This window comes from Eurypyga helias, unplaced genomic scaffold (assembly GCF_000690775.1).
Source record: "Eurypyga helias isolate BGI_N326 unplaced genomic scaffold, ASM69077v1 Scaffold35641, whole genome shotgun sequence".
NCBI classification, from domain to species: Eukaryota; Metazoa; Chordata; class Aves; order Eurypygiformes; family Eurypygidae; genus Eurypyga; species Eurypyga helias.
Genome location: NW_010233366.1, coordinates 911 through 17,452, shown reverse-complemented (window position 1 = coordinate 17,452; position 16,542 = coordinate 911). Strand labels below are relative to the sequence as shown.

General features: G+C 40.9%; 1 protein-coding gene across 1 annotated transcript; it reads left to right on the top strand.

The window, feature by feature from the left end:
- Positions 1 to 276: 276 nt before the first annotated feature.
- LOC104517156 (latent-transforming growth factor beta-binding protein 1-like) lies at positions 277 to 16,095 on the top strand (the record flags this gene model as incomplete). Its single annotated transcript, XM_010161721.1, has 7 exons — positions 277 to 379; positions 2,865 to 2,990; positions 4,131 to 4,256; positions 4,941 to 5,063; positions 8,809 to 8,928; positions 13,802 to 13,924; positions 15,973 to 16,095. Coding segments are annotated over 7 exons (844 nt in total), but the record flags the coding sequence as incomplete, so codon positions are not given.
- Positions 16,096 to 16,542: the final 447 nt, after the last annotated feature.

Here is a 16,542-nt window from a genome sequence, read left to right as displayed (position 1 = left end):
CCCCTCCCTGTTGGTGAGAACAAGAATAAAACCAAAGATCAAATTAGAAGCTCCATGAAATGGCTGCTTCAAATAAAATCAATGTTAAATTGTATGCCATTGTGTAAACATAGTATTCTGTGTTCTTTCAGGCTCAAATTGGTGGTAATTAATAATCTGTCAAAAGCCACTCATGTGAGAATGTTAGCAGTTTCTCAAACCAGGAGTTTGTGGGTTGTTATGATAGTTGAATTAAGAAAATGTTTTCAGAATGTAAATTTTCCATCATTCTTCTAGGAATTAGCTTCCCTTGATCAAGAAAAGCAGCCTGATCTAGAGCCTGGGCAGCCTCAGCTTTCTCCTGGAATTTCGACAATTAATCTGCATCCACAGTTTCCAGGTAACTTGTTTTGACTTGTCCTTTAGTATGAGAAAGTGCTTACAGTTCTACAGTTCTTCAAAGAATGGGAAGATAGCAGTTGTAACAGAGGTTAATGAAAAATGCATGGCAGCGTCACAAGCAATTTTTCCATGAGCAGAGTGTGGGGCCAGGGCAGGGGGGAATCATGGACGCTGAAGTGGGAGGAACTGAGATGTTGGCATTGGCTGGATGACTTGTTAGGAGGCAAAGAGGTATTTTAGGTGAAAGTGACGTCCTGGGTTATGTACATGACAATTTCAATGCCAGCAGGGCTGAGGCCATGTACCCCTTTCAGGAGGAAATTTTTACTTAAGTGTCTCATTGTAGATTTAAGCATAACTTTCTCTGCAAAAGTTTTATTGTTGTGCTTGCTTTCTTTAGCACCTCAGTTTTTCTCAGAAGCAGTAGAATGACGGAAAATCCAATTACACTGTTTTTTCTACTCCAGATCTAAGCAGAATAAACTAATGAAATGCTCCATAGCATCTGTCTCATTCTGTATCATGTGTGAATGCTTTAAGGGTTTATTTTTGGATGTGATTGATTTCCATTCCATGTCACACAGTAGTGATTGAGAAAACATCTCCTCCTCTGCCTGTTGAAGTTGCTCCTGAAGTCTCTACTTCAAGTGCAAGTCAAGTAATTGCACCTACTCAGGTTACAGGTATTGTACTTCCTTTTCAGAACTAAAATAAATTAAGAAATGACTGTGAGTTCCTGACACTATAATTTGTTCCATGCTCCTTCTGAATTACAGTAGCGAAGAGAATGTAGCTATAGAACAGAAAGGTGTACTCTGGGGAGAGATAGAAAGTACAGAACAGCACAGCAGTGAGGGTACTGTCAGCAGAGCTAGGACTGGACCCTGCCAGTTTTGTGCCCACCAATAAGTGATAGAAGGAAAAATTAGTAATTCCATCTCAGATTACATGATCTGCAACTGAAGTCCAGCACTGAAGACTTTCTGGGCAGATGTCAGTTGTTCAGTCTGCCCATGTGTTCATGAAGTATAGGTGATCGTGTTCCTTGTGGGATATAGACTTCATGGATGTAGATCAGCATGTTCTACAAAAAGCAAAAGAGGAGTTTTCATGTAAGATCTGTTTTGAAATGTTCTTTTGGCATTTGTGCTTCTTCCTCTTTTGATATATTAAAGTTGCCTTTTCCACATCCATCTGTTAAGAAGTGAAAATAACAGAAATGCAAGTAATGCTGCTGTCATAGCTGAAACTTGTCTAAGTGATGGCTGTGTCTGAAAGGCATGAAAATTTCACTTGCTGTAAATTTGAAAACAAAAAGGTGAATGTACAGTGTGTGTATACGTGAGAGCATTACAGTGTCACATTGGCCAGTCTCTCCGAATTAACACAGGCTTTGAAGTAGCTGCAGTATCCAGGTAAATACTTTAAGATGCCGCATTGTGTGTGGTAGAGGTATTTAGGCCTACCAAGAGGTTTCCCAGTTTGCATTCAGGGGGAGAAATTACACATGCTTTGATGAAAGCTTAACTCTTCGAGGATGGCCTTCCTTCATGCGGGAATGGATTTTTGAGTTGCGTGCAACTTGCACGGGGTCTAAATCCCCCAGTTGTTTGAAGCGTGATTCTGTCTGCAGTTAAATCCTCCTGAATCTACTGTAAAGAGTACAGAAAGTATCCCGTCCTCTGTAAGCATTCAGCTGCCTCCTACAGGTACCTGTGATTGCAATTCATCAATCCCATGTGAAAGTTCTACTCATGGTGATTGTCAAACCAGAATTTGGATGTCAGCTCTGCTGTGACTGTGCCCCTTCTGCCAGCCAGCACCTTTTTTCCTTACAGGGAGAGGAAGTTACCCTGCTGGGAACTCCCATCAATTAGGAAAAAAAAAAAAAAGCTAGTTTTCCATCTTCTGCCCTTTTTTTTTCTTCCTCAGGAAAAGGAGTAGAACTAGAAATTGCTGTGTGCTATCAATAAATAAATCAATCTGTTATTCAGATACACTTCTAAGTGTTGCTCAGATATTTAAGCAATAGTAAAGTACAAGTGAAGTAAGATTTTGTAGGACAAAATTCTAACTTGATTTTAAAAAATGAATGTAGTTAGAGATAAGATGCTTTTGAGAACCTTAATTATGTACTTTAAGATTTATCTAAAGTCAAATATAACCTGTTTCTAAATAATCTGCGTAAATTATTCTTCTCTACAGATGATGTAAACTTCTTTTTCAGGAATTACGATTTCATGCTTCTTTATAATCTTAGTTTAAGATGCAGTTAAAGTCATTAATATTTTTTGCAGTATCACATATACTTTGAGAATTTCTAAAACTACTGTAAGGCTTCAGGATCCAGTGCTGCCCATATCTGAATCTCCTTATCTTACAAAATACATCCAAGCCATTAACAGATGAATATTTTGTAAAATATTGTGCACTTACTGAACTATGTGGGGAGTTTAACATTTAACTTCTTTCTGTTTGCTTAGAAATCAACGAATGTACAGTTAATCCTGATATCTGTGGAGCAGGACACTGTGTTAATTTGCCTGTGGGATACACTTGCATCTGCTACGAGGGATACAAACTTAACGACCAGCAGACAAAGTGCTCTGGTATGAATGGATGCTTTCAAAAGTCTGAAATAAACATGCTATGAAATGCTTGAAATGTAGAGTCTGGTCAGGGGAAATATGCTACAGAGCAGTCAGGAGTTGCTTCCTCTACTGAATGCTTCCAAACTACACAGAAACTCGTTTTCCTCTGTCAAATAAAATTTACCAGCTAGTCTCTGGTACAGCCTTTCAGCTGCTCAGAATTGAATGTGAATTTAATTGAATTGAATGAAAGCCTTTTCTGTTGTAAGATGAGAGAAGAAGTGATTAGACAGACCATGTCTTCTGAGCTTTATGTCAGGTATCTAAAATCATCAGACTGCTAGGAAGAAATACACTTCTGTTTGGAGAAAGAATGACCAAATTCGTGCCTGTTTCTCAGAATGATTTGCCCAGCTATGAGCTCTGCAGCTGGACTAACACAGTCATTTTGTTAGGTCTTTTCTTTCAACCTGCTGAAAAGAGCAAGTATGTCGTAAGCATCCCAGAGCACATTAGGAGATCTGCAGAGTGAGGCCTTCATCCCCTTCAATAAGTTCTGGAACACAGGGCTCTGATGCACACGAGGCAGAGCCCAGACTGGCTCTACATGAGCCATTTCAGATTTTGGAAGCAGCTGTATCAGTATCTTTCCTTCATTCACAGTATGCTGGTGCCTCTGTAACTTGGATCAGAAATAGTTTATTCCATCATGGTGCCAGATTATATACTGTCAACTCTTCATGCTACCAAAAGTTTAGCAACTCCACACTGATACACATGCTATCAGGTGTGACTACAGTATTAAAAAATAACTTACACACACAGCCAATGGCAACTTAAAATCCTGCTATTTCATCCAAAGTGTGATAATGTTCCACGCTTGCAGCTTGTGCTCAGCTTGCTCTCAGTGTAGTGATTTGAATAGTAGTCATGTCACATGCTTCAGCCCAATGCAATGTTCTTTCAGTTTAAGCCAATAAGAGCATTTTTTCCAGCCAAAACTATTTAATGCGTCTTCGTTGCAGCTCTGAGGGAGAGAAAAACACTTTTTCGAATAGTTACAAGATCAGTCGTTTCAAAAGCATGGTATAGAATGCACAAAAAGTATCACAACTAAATGTGTTATTCTATAGTCTTATGGTTTTATTTCTTTTATAGATATTAACGAGTGTAACCAGGCACCCCATCTCTGTTCCCTTGGACGCTGTGAAAATACAGAAGGAAGTTTCCTATGTATTTGCCAAGCTGGATTCATGGCCAGTGAAGACGGAACCGACTGTGTTGGTAATTACTGGTCTCCTTTCTAGAAAATAAAAACCTAATCACTAATCAAGAGTCTTATCTAAAACCCCCTAAAGTCCCCTTTTCAACTATTTTCCTCAGTGTCATTGGTACTGGACTATGTCTGGAAGTGTTTTTAACTGTCTCTCACCAGGTGTTGTGGTGAAGAAAATATTTGAGTGGCTCCTACTGCTTTTCAAAATTATAAGTATCATGCTTATTTAGGAAAATTACTATTCAGATAAAAACACCTTCTGTGGTGGAAAACACAAATATTCAGAACTCTTTCAATCCCCAGCAGCGGTAGCAAACCCTGTTTTCAGATACAGCTGTGGACTTTGTGGAGCAATACAAACAGCCTGAACTGGCTGTGATCTTCCTCAGGTTAGCACTGCCTTGGGCACAGTATACACACAGTGACACGCATGGCCTTTGCAGCCACAGGGCAGCTCACTGCCCTTCTCCTTGCAGCCTGGTTGTTTCTAGATCTCATTGCCTCTGTGATTACAAGCAGTGAGGTAAACATGGAACCGCTCAGTAAGAACAGCTGTAGGTCTGTGGCTTGCAAATAGCTTGAAAATCCAAACTTCCTTACGTAAGTGTAGTTAAAGCAGAGTTTAGGGGACATGGAACTCTTCAGTAATTTCATGGTGAAGCAAAGTTTCTCTACTCTTTTTTCATCTGCAGATTTTGATGAATGTTCAAGACCTCATACTTGCGGGGAAGGCTTTTGTATAAATACTCTTGGCTCATACAAATGTGAATATTGCGATAGTGGATACCAGATGAACAGGAGAGGTGAATGTGAAGGTGGGTTTGGACTCTTTGCCAGTAGTAATGCAGTAACAGTTGGCCAAACAACTGCAATAGGAAGAACCATTTGTTCTCATTAACTGCTGTTTCTGATCTCAACAGAAAACTTTACATCTATTTCTTTATTTTCGAAGAAATCTGTCCATTGTGGTTGAAAATATTAAAATAAGAGTTATTTTTTCGCTCTTAACTTGACGTTTTTCTACCTGATATATTTTGTTTAATTCCTTTCAATCTCCATTTACTATTTGATTTCAGATGAAATGTCTTGGCACAGTGCTTTTATATCTATTTGTGTTCAGAATTGCCTTTCCTCATCCCAGTCTGTGCTTATTTCGTTGGGTAATTTCCCTAGCTTAATTTTACTGCTGAATTTCTGTCACAGCTACTGTCTTCATTTAATCTGCCTTCAGATCATTTAACTTCCCCCTGTACAGCTGAAAATGGCAGAATGTTCAAGAGGACATTGCATGTTTTATCTACAGTATGTCCTGGATGATGGAGTGAAATTACCATTCATACCTGTCACAAAAACAGTGCCAAATATTACCGCTGTTTGGACTGGCATCATTGCCTGCTGTTCAGTGGAGGCTTAGCACTGTGACTTGAGCTGCAAAGGGAGAATTCTCAGAGGGTGCAATCTTAAACAAGAAAACTTTTTGAGTACTCTCCCGTCTTTTCAGTTATTTGATGTCTGGAACTGCAATTCAATTTCGATTATTTAGATTTAAGATGGTGCAAAGGAGTTTCCCCATTATGAACAGAATCATCCTGGGGCAGCTATTTTAACAGCTCTTTACATGAAATCTCTTAACTTCGTTGTTAATCCTTTCCCTTCCCTGCATACTTTAACAAGTTGCTGGTTCAAAAAAAAAAAAATCTATAATTTTTCTCATACTGTAACAGGTAGCAAATGATAAGGTTGATGGTTTTTTTTTTTTTAATTTGGAAAAATATATCTAGCAGGTATTCCATGTTGCAGAGGAGATTCTAAGACATTTGACCTTTAAAACTTCATACTGTTTTTACAGTGTGATATTTTTGCCTTTTTTGCTGTTCTTTTTTCACTTTCAATTTGAACTGTGAATTTAAAACTACAAATATCCATGTTTAATTTTAAACATAGTTTTATCCATGCTTTAGTCTAAGTTACTTAGGACAGAATAAATTGCTAACATGTTAGGCTGCCTAATCAATAAGCAAATTAAAGCTGCTGTGGATATATTTGCTGCTCTGAGCACTGCTAGAAGATTCCTCTTTCTATTCAGCCAATTTTTTTTAAATTTAAATAATAAAAATACAATATTTTAAATTTCACACTCTCCACTCTTACAACTGCTCTTTCAAAATCTTCTCTGTCAGTAGGGAATCTGTGATTAAAATAGACTAGAAATCAGGATCACAGTGTGTCAGATTTCTTATTAGCTTGTATTGTAAGTAGTGTGTTGGTAGTCCTCTATCATTTAACTTAACAATATGTAATTTCTGAAACCAAATTCTCTGTTGGAAGTTATTTAAGGTTGCTTAAGGGAAAAACCCTCCTACACGAAATCCATCAAACCAAGGAAGTGACACATTCAGGGAATCATTTCACCATGTCATTACACCTACTCATTACAGTCACCCCGCTGACAGATTCCAGATTCCGCAAATAACTTCTTTCCACCTCCTCCACGTTTCAGAAACAAAGGCAAGAATCCTCCAGACTCTACACAGTTCACTTACACTTCCTCACCCCATCTTCATTCTGCCTTCCACCTACCTTCGGCAAGCTCTGTTGTGGGTCTAACCTGGGGTGGGCCTAGCCTGCGGAGCAGAGAGTGCGTCTGAGTTGTTGCTGTAGAGCCTGGTGTTCATGCGGAACAGTGTTAGAGGCATAGCTGAACATCACTGCACACGACTAAGTACTCCTGTGAAATTCCTTGTGATTCCTTTAAGCTTTGCAGCATTTAGACTTTATTTTGACTGAAAATTTCTGTAACAAACACATCATCCATGTTGTGTGTTTTGAGGGCAGATACACTTCAGGCAGTTCTGAGAACAGGTTTCAGCAGAACCGGATTTTTTTTTTTGTTGATTAATTAATTCTGACAGTGGTTTCCCTGAGAAATGTTTGCAGGTCTGCATCATAGCAGCTGAAGAGAACTGTTGGTGGTTTTATGAGAACATGTTCTCAGCTGGACAGCCATGAATCTATGAAAAATTGTGATTTGCCCACATCCAGCAAGTTGTTTGGAGCTGGGATATTCAATTCTCTGAAGGTTGAAGCATTGTCCAGTTAAATTACAAGTGTTAAAGGCTAGTTCTCTTCTGTGAGCTTTTTCCAAAACTAGGAGTAAATTGCCTCCCTTCTGCCTGTGCTGGAGTAGCAGCCCTTAATTGCAGAAGACACAACCGCTGGGCTTGGGCAGGGAAGGGACAGGAGCTTAGGAAGCTGGGTTTAGAGGTGACACTGATTTCATTAGTCCTGTGCACTGCATGACGTACTTGGTAGGAAAGATTATCATTATTTTGTGTAATTAAAGACTATCTTGTAGAATGATACTCGAGTATGAGAGCAGACTGGAATGAGGCCGCCCACACAGTTTTAATTCCAGCATCTTCTGATCATCAGTCACTTGACAGCAACTTGTCTTTGAATGTCGTTTTGGTATGCATATGTCTAGATTGCATATACTGCATGTGTAAGATGCAGGATAAGTAGTTCTTGGTAGGTGCTCAGAGAGATCCGTGAGTTTTTCCAGACCTCTCTCTTGTTTTATCATGGGTAAATTAGGACCTGTCCTGTGCAACAACTCCCTCTATCACTCTAAACATTGTCAACTGCAGTGATGTGTGTGTTGCTTGTGCCTTCTTTCAGATATAATTAACTCCCTACTCCCTGTAAACATCTTTGATTACCATTCACACAGTGGAATTTATAGACCACATAATACTAACGCTGCATAACTCTAGGACACTGGACAATACCAAATTCTTCATTGAGAAGCCAGTTACAATTTTGGTGTTGTTGCAATGCACTACAAAGTCTCTTTTGAGACTGACTATAGGAACAAGGTCAGGACGCTTCAGTACGGTGAAGGGGTGATGTAAGCAAAGTTATTCTTGCCTGTCTAAGCCAGAAATCTGCTCTGCTCTGTCGACCTATCAAAGATTCGCAGTGTAACAGAAAATTCAGACTCAGTTGCATGTACTGTGTTCTAGTTTATTTCTCAGAGATGCCCTTTCGCTGGTACAAATCTGTGTGAACTTTTACCATCCTGGGTCTCCGACAGACAAAGTATGCAACTCCGTACAGAATCACTAAGGTCGGAAAAGACCTATAAGATCATCCAGTCCAACCACCAACCCAACACTACCGTACCCACTAGACCATGTCCTCAAGCGCCACATCTACATGTTCCTTGAACACCTCCGGGGATGGTGACCCCACCACTTCCCTGGGCAGCCTGTTCCAGTGCCTGACCGCTCTTTCAGTGAAGAAGTTTTTCCTAATACCTAATCTAAACCTCCCCCGATGCAACTTGAGGCCATTTCCTCTTGTCCTGTCACCAGTTACCCGGGAGAACAGGCAAGCACCCCCCTCCCTACAACCTCCTTTCAGGGAGCTGTAGAGAGCGATGTATTTAAATGTATTAAATGTATTAGTTTAACATGAGCACAGTCAGAATAACCGGATTAGCTATTGTTCAGTGTTTTGTTATGGCTTTGACCGTATTTCCTTTTACCTTCTCTTTTGAAGACATTGATGAATGCCTGACTCCAGCTACTTGTCCAGATGCACAGTGCGTTAACGCTCCTGGCTCTTACCAGTGCATTCCTTGCAGAGTAGGATTCAGAGGCTGGAATGGACAGTGCCATGGTATGTTCAGTACTCTTTGTATCTCTGGTCATAGTTCGTGTTCTGAGATGCTGTATTTCATATGTCATCAGCGTTACAACTTGACGACAGCCCTGGGCCCCCATTTCTTTCCATAATAATTGAAAATATGAGATTTCTGAAATGACATTATGTTCTCAGATACAGTATGTGTAAGGAAGTCATGTTTTACTGTAGATAAAGGAACGTTGAATCTAGACTACAAACAGTACAACTATAGTTCCAAAACAAAATTCTTGAAATAGAAAATATGGAACCGAAAGGGATGCATAAGCAGTGGAATGCTAGCAGATGGTTGTTTGAGGGTATTACCAGATGTAAAACCATGAGAGTGCTGACACATCAGTGTGACTGGCAGGCTTTTCAGTAGGATATGGGAGTTCGCTCACAAAGCATATTAATAGAACTTCTTAATGAGCTGCTCTTCCAGCAAAATATTCAGCACATCTTAGAATAGTTTACCTCACTTTAGGTTAGGTTTTTAGGACAGTTTACTCATGTTATAGTTTTGTTGATTTTTTTTTTTTAAGTGTTTTTTTCCTCCAAACCAGTTTTGGCTATTTGAGATAGAGATAAGAAAGAGCACGTGAATCCATTGTGCAAACAGAAATAATCTTTGGCAGTTTTGAGTGCTGCATCTGGGGCGCTACCAGAAACTTAGGTTTGGCCTCTGTTGTGAAGGATCTGCTGTCCGTTGTGAATCCTTCTGTCCCCTCTGTGTAACACATGCTCTGTAACTTGTGACGGTCGAAGTAACGACGTGACATAAACAGAGGTGTATGATAACCTACTTGGGAGGTGTTTGCGTTACTGCCGTAGGACAGATTGGCAGCCTGCTTCCATAGCTTATTTCCTAATGGCTCCCAATTGCTGTGATTTGGTTCCGTCCCAAGAGCCTTGTTTTGGTTGAAATAGCACGGGAAGGTGGGCGTCTGCTGCGATCCAGCCACAAAGGGGCTTTTGATGTGTACCAGGACTAGAGCCAGGCTGCAGTGAAGCACCTGAAAACATTTGGTGTCGCTGTCAGAGCCTCCCCACCGGCTCTGCTGTACAAGGATACCTTTTTTCAACCACCCTATTTTCTAATGAAGGCATATTGGAGCAAATTAGTTCTGCCTGAACATCTGCCTGTTATATTTTATCAGCATGTCTCATAGCCACATTATTTGGTTTTGTCATTTGACTTATTGTGGAGGAATGTATTTCTTGCGTAATTTCATGGGGTTTAGCAGAGTTAACAGCAAGCTGTGGAACGTTTACAGCTAACTCAGGGGGTTCACTTAGCACACGTTCATCTGTATTTTGCCTCTTCCCACCTGCTTGGATTCCTGCTACCCTTGCAAAGAATGCGGCACGTGCACTCTGTCAAGAAAGGCTTCCTCTTATTTCATTCCTTATTTGGAAAATGAAGTTGACTTAATCTTGCATTCTTTCACAGTAGCAAGCTTCATTTCTATACTATGCATGAAAATAACCTGGTTGAAATTGCCATGGCGTAGCTTTTACTTCTTGCATTCTTGCTAACCAGGTTAGCAGGAATAGCATGAGAGAAAAGAAGTCACTGCTCTGCTCAGATTTACAAACACAGCTAAGTCATGCAAGGGATGAGTCTTGGTTCCAAGTTGCTGATACCTTTTTTCCTTGTATTACGGCATATAGTTTCCCTTTTTCCTTTGTTTTATGAAATGTTCTAAGCCTAGACATCTCGCTCACATCATTAGTGATGTGGTCATTCTTCATTTTCTGTTTATCCTAGACTTAGATCATGCTGGAAATGAGCCATTTTAGAAAACGTAATGCAGGCAGTTTGTCTTAAATCTGTAGCTTTGCAATATGGTACAATTTAAATACACTGGAAAGGAAAATATTTCCCAAGTTAAGTATGAAGGGTATTTAAGTCCATTGTTCCATGAATTAATTTGTTTCTGGTGTTAGTTTAGGCCAGTTGTGGCTCTGCTAGTTTTCCCCAGTGCTGTTTTCAGTATTTTTTTTACCTTGGCTCATTCCTCTGCCTGTACTTGATGCCCTACAAAGTCCAGTGTAATGACTGTACGGTCCTTTGCTGCTATAGATACTGTAGTCTTCCACGGTTTAAAGCCAGGCACATAGCTACTTTTGCTTAAAAAAGGCAAGTCAATCAGTTTACTTCAGATTTACATGGAACAGATCTAACTGCAGTTTGGGTGGGAATATCCAGTGTGAGATGCATACTGGAAGAAATTAAAAATGGCAGATTAGGTTGACAGAGCTTTCTTAGACTGCTTCATCCTCACAGTTATCGCTGTGGTGGATTTTGCAGCTATGTTGTAACTAACCACATTCAGCTTGTAGGGCATTAGGTACCCCTCAGAAGATCAGAGGTCAGCAGAGCTGCTCCGTACGCCTCTAGCCCCACTGTAGGGAGCTTCAGTGTCATCAGATACAGCTCTGGACTTCATCTCAGAAAATGTAGGTTCTGTTCCTGGCTTTTCTGCTGGTTTTATGGGAAGTTCTCTTGATCTTCGAGTCCAATCCAAATATCAGAAATAATATCGCAGGCTTCGTTTTCAAGTAGCTTGGAGATAAGTGGGTGAAAATTAATCTGTAAGAAGTAGATTTGTTACTCAGTTGGAAAGTCATGTGCCTGACTGCTGAATTAGGTTTTCTCTGTGTTTTAATAAATCCTTGAATTTGAACATTGATCATACTCATGGAGAGCAAAGGTGTTTTGTTAAGCGAGCACATTTTGCCGCAGTAGGGTTCTGAGAAATCGGTCTTGCAGAAGGGTGTAAGTAGTATCTCCTACAGAACTGCCTCGGCAGAGCACCTGTGGAGCTGGGCTGTCATCTCCTGGGAGGCTGCCGCTGCGTGTCCTTGCCCAGGCTGCAGCAGGGCATCTTACTTACAGAGTTAAGAGGCTCAAGTGAGGAAAGAAGAGTTGTAGGTCCTTTGAAATATGGATAGTAACGGTTATTTGGTTTGTGTCTGGGGAGAGTTGGGCTTTGTCAAAGTCAGATTGTACAGGAGCTTGTAAGGAGCCAAGAATGATAAATATATGTGAGGAAAACAATTACTGCAGATCTTCACAATACGTAACAAGAGCTATGATGGTGTTTTAAAGACCTCTAATCTCTTTCCAGCTCTCCTGGTGCTTACAGCTGCCTAAATAGTGCAAGTGCGTCAAGTAATCAGTAGTTTTACTCTTTTATGTTGACAGATTCTGTGTGCTTTGTGATGGCAAAAGGCAGGATAATTGGGAGTAATATGATTTCGGCCACATAAAAGCAAATAAGGTGTAATTCTTATTCTGCATCAGTGAAGCTAAAAAATACAGCTTTTTCCATTCAAACAGGGACACCTGCCTACTGTTAATTACATCCCCAAAATAAACACAATTTGATAATTAACCTTTTATTTTTTAAATGAAAACCACTCCTAGGAAAAAGACAATGTTGATTATTTCAGAATACTGAAATAATTCTGGTGGGGTTTATAGTGAAAAATGTTATTTATTTATATGTTTGCTTTTTTGTTTGTTTATTTATACAAATTGCATTCTTGAAAATTATTCTTAAGTAGTAATATAGCCCATTTTCATGTTGGCTAAAGAGGGTGGCTACACTTAAGAGGTTAATACACCTCTTCAGAGAATGATAGTGTCTTTAGTTGTGCACAGGAAGACTCTTCTAAATCCTGTACATAGAATTGCAGACTGGTTTGGGTTGGAAGGGACCTTAAAGATCATCTAGTTCCAACTCCCCTGCCATGGGCAGGGACACCTTCCACTAGACCAGGTTGCTCCAAGCCTCATCCAGCCTGGCCTTGAACACTTCCAGGGATGGGGCATCCACAGCTTCTCTGGGCAACCTGTTCCAGTGCCTCACCACCCTCTCCGGGAAGAACTTCTTCCTGATATCCAATCTAAACTTCCCCGCTCTAATTTAAATCCATTCCCCCTTGTCCTGTCACTACAGGCCCTTGTAAAAAGTCCCCCCCAGCTTCCTTGTAGCCCCTTCAGGTACTGGAAGGCTGCAATAAGGTCTCCCTGGAGCCTTCTCTTCTCCAGGCTGAACATTAATCAACTGAGCTTTAAAAAGCAGGAAGAACTCAACAGCAGAAAATGTGGTTGAGGTCTGTTCTAGGTTCTGAGAGGACCTGCCTGTTCTGTCACTTCCACAGGTAAGCTCCAGGTAAACAAGCAGAGGCAGCAGGTTGGGGGATTCTGACCAGAGCACATTTTAAACGTAATTTCAGAGAGAACAACTTCTAACACAGCCTTGCCAGTGTGAGCTGTGTCTGCTTTTCTGGACTGTTCCTTGCAATAGCAGAAGGATTAGTGATAATGGTTACAGGGTATTGGCAGCTGCTCGTGCTTTTATCACAGGTACATATCTGAAGAGTAAATCTGTGTAATGCAGGAATGAAAGTGCCAGCACTTGCTGACATCTTCTCTATACTAAACCCCTAGTTTAAGCTACTGTTGGAAAATGATGGGCAAAATAGTGTCATTCATGTTGTGAACACGGCAAGCTCATAGTGCAAGCCCTGTTTGAAAAAAGAAAAGAAAAGGAAGGAAAAGGTTGTTAGCCTAAACTGCAGTCCTTGCAGTACTGCCATGGAAGTATGGCTGTAGTGATGTGGGCTCTGAGTATTGTTGAGTGTTTGAGTACAGGCCAGCTCAAGTTAAAATCCTGGTTTTGTTTTTGTTTTTTTTTTTTTTTAAAGTCAGAATTGCTGTACAATTGTCAAGGTCAAAATATACAGAAAAACTGACTGCAACCATGTTTGTGGCTGAATTACAATAAATGCCCAAGCCCGACTGAAAGGTGATTGCACCCGAGTTAATTATACCCTTAAAATTTCTTTGTATTTGCAGATATAGATGAATGCCAGTACGGCAATCTCTGCACACATGGACGTTGTGAAAACATGGAGGGGTCTTTCAGATGTGTCTGTGGCCAAGGTTTCAAACTCTCTGCATCAGCAGATCAGTGCGAAGGTAGGAAAGAATGTGATTAAAATTCATAAGGTTGTGCTTCCCTTTTAGACAATATTTTTTCTCTAATAGTATTCCTTTTAATGGAGAAACAACAAATGTACAACACTGAGGCTAAACAACCAAAAATGCAATAATATGTATTTGCTTTTTATGGCTTCCATGGTCATGTTGTAGATTTTGACATCTGTTATAAAGCCAATCAAGAACGTGCAGTAATAGTTATATGGCTAAATTGGAATTTCTGCATAATCCTTGGCATTTCTGTCATTTTGGAGGTTTGTGGATAGTGGCTGTCACTGCCTTAATTTCTTTTCTTTCTGTCTTTTTTTTTTTTTTTTTTCCCCATGTGGGTGAGTGGAATCAAAACTCCCAGGCTGTACCTTCTTGGGGCCCAGCAGTGTCAGTTACCACTGAGCTGATGCCTGCATTGCTGACACTGCATTTCAAGTTTAGTAGAGAGGGGGTTTTCTAAGAGCAATACCTGTACCTCCAATGTGTCAGGTTCTACATTCCTTCCACCTCTAAAATTCCCACCAGGACTGCGTCAGTGGAACAGAATTAGGTCTGAAATCAGAGCAGAGTTGCCTGAGAGAGAACCTAGAGTGTGGACAGGACACACTCCTTAGGGAGAGGGGACTTCTTGAAACCACTCCCCAAAGGTGAAAATCTGGGAGAATGTCTCCAGCTGTGGAAGCACACAGAAATCTGAATGTTTCTTGTCAGACATTGTTTTTCCTTCTTTTCGCTTCCACCCACCCTTCCCAGAGTGTCTGTATATAGCACCAAATACTTTCAGACTTCTGAGTGCTAAAAATAATACAGTAAAATTAAACGTTCGTTCATGTAAATCTGTCAGGAAGTTTGAGACAAAACATCAGTGTACGTGAAGTGTCCAGAGCGAGTTAAAAGTGCTGCCCAGGACGCACAGCAGACTGGTCTTGGGGAAAATATGTAGACAAAGTTTGACTGCTTCCTTTGAGCCTTTCACGGAAAACGGCCCTTGCCAAGCTGAGCTGGCATGTGCAGACTGTTCTTCTTAAAGCACACCCTGCTAAAGTGAGGGCCTGTACATGCGCCCAGATGCTTCCTGCAGCCCCACAGGTTTCGATGATCCTTAAATTCAAAATCTGTGGTTGCAAGGGACCGTTACTCCAGGGGTCAGGCTGCGTAGCCATAACACAGACCTGAAAACCCTCATTGAGTAACTTTCTCCTGCTGGAACTGGAGTATATTTTGAGAAAGACATTTAGACGTGCCTAAATCCTAGAAGTGACTAAGAACCTACCGTGTCATTTAATTACTGTTCCTTAACGAGTGTTTTATAAATAGGAGAGGGAAAACATGTTTCCTAGCTCAGACAAGACATGTGCTATGTTCTGAAGTCGAAGTGCCACTCCCCTCCAGTGTTTTGAGTTTTTCGTAGGAAAATGGGTTTGATGTTCACGTCATCTGTTAACCCAGGCTGACCCCAGTTTATGAGAACCGAAGCGCTGAGGGATTAGCCGTAGTAATGGAAGCAGAGAGACATTTCCCCATACTTAGAGGATTAATACTGTTACAAGGCGAGTATTTAACGGAGCCTTAAGGTACAGTTTAACAGGGGAACAGCCTCTCAGTGTGCATCTGGAAACCACACCCTGTTCAAAGGTGGTGATCCTGCTGGAAAGTATTTTGTGGGCTTTGCTGACTCACTGCAGTGGCTGGCTTGTTACCTTTGCCAGATAGAAAAGAAACAAAAGCAGCTCTCAGGCAACCTGCGTGAGTATTTGTGTGTCTGCATGTACCCATTTGTGCACCGAGGGATGTATTGACGCTGCAGGAGAGAATGCTGAATGCAGGCATCTCAAGGAAAACATCCAATCTGCAATTTCATCTGGTTTTATGCATTATATTGACTGTCTGTGTTTGTTAATAAATAAGCCCCAGAGAAGCAGTGCTGGGTATTGACACTCCACTTTGCTGTTGTGCTCAGAGCTGGTTATTGCACCATTTGATCAGTAATTGGTATTTTCAGATGTGTTATGTGTTCATCATTTTTTCTGCTACAGATATAGACGAATGCCAGCACCGATCACTCTGTACGAATGGGCGCTGTAGGAACACAGAAGGGTCTTTCCAGTGTATTTGTAGCCAAGGCTACACGTTGTCATCTACTGGAGAGCAGTGTGAAGGTGAGCTTGTGGACTTGAGCTACTGACTTGTTTGTTTCAATCAGACTTTGAGTATTCCAGCTATAGGCATGAACCCTTTTGAGAGTGGGGCAGAAGGACATGTTGCTCTTCTTTCTTTCTCAATACTTGACCATCAACCATTCCACAGGCCCCACCTACACAGCCACATATTTAATGGATTCTTAGAAACAGTGCCTCTTGTCTTTCCACATACAAGAAATCAGCACATGTGTTTCCAGCAGCAAGGCTGGAAGAGCAGCTGACATTGTTAGCAAAAACAATTAGGCTTTTCCAAACCTTGTTTCTCTAATTCTGGCACAGAGGTTCTGTGTTACAAAAGCTTCTGCCAGCATACGCTGTGCGCATGGGCGCCTGCTAAGCTAAAACTCCTCCAGCTGGTTTTGGGAACCTGTAGCCAGCCACCACAATCCCACATGTGCACTGGCA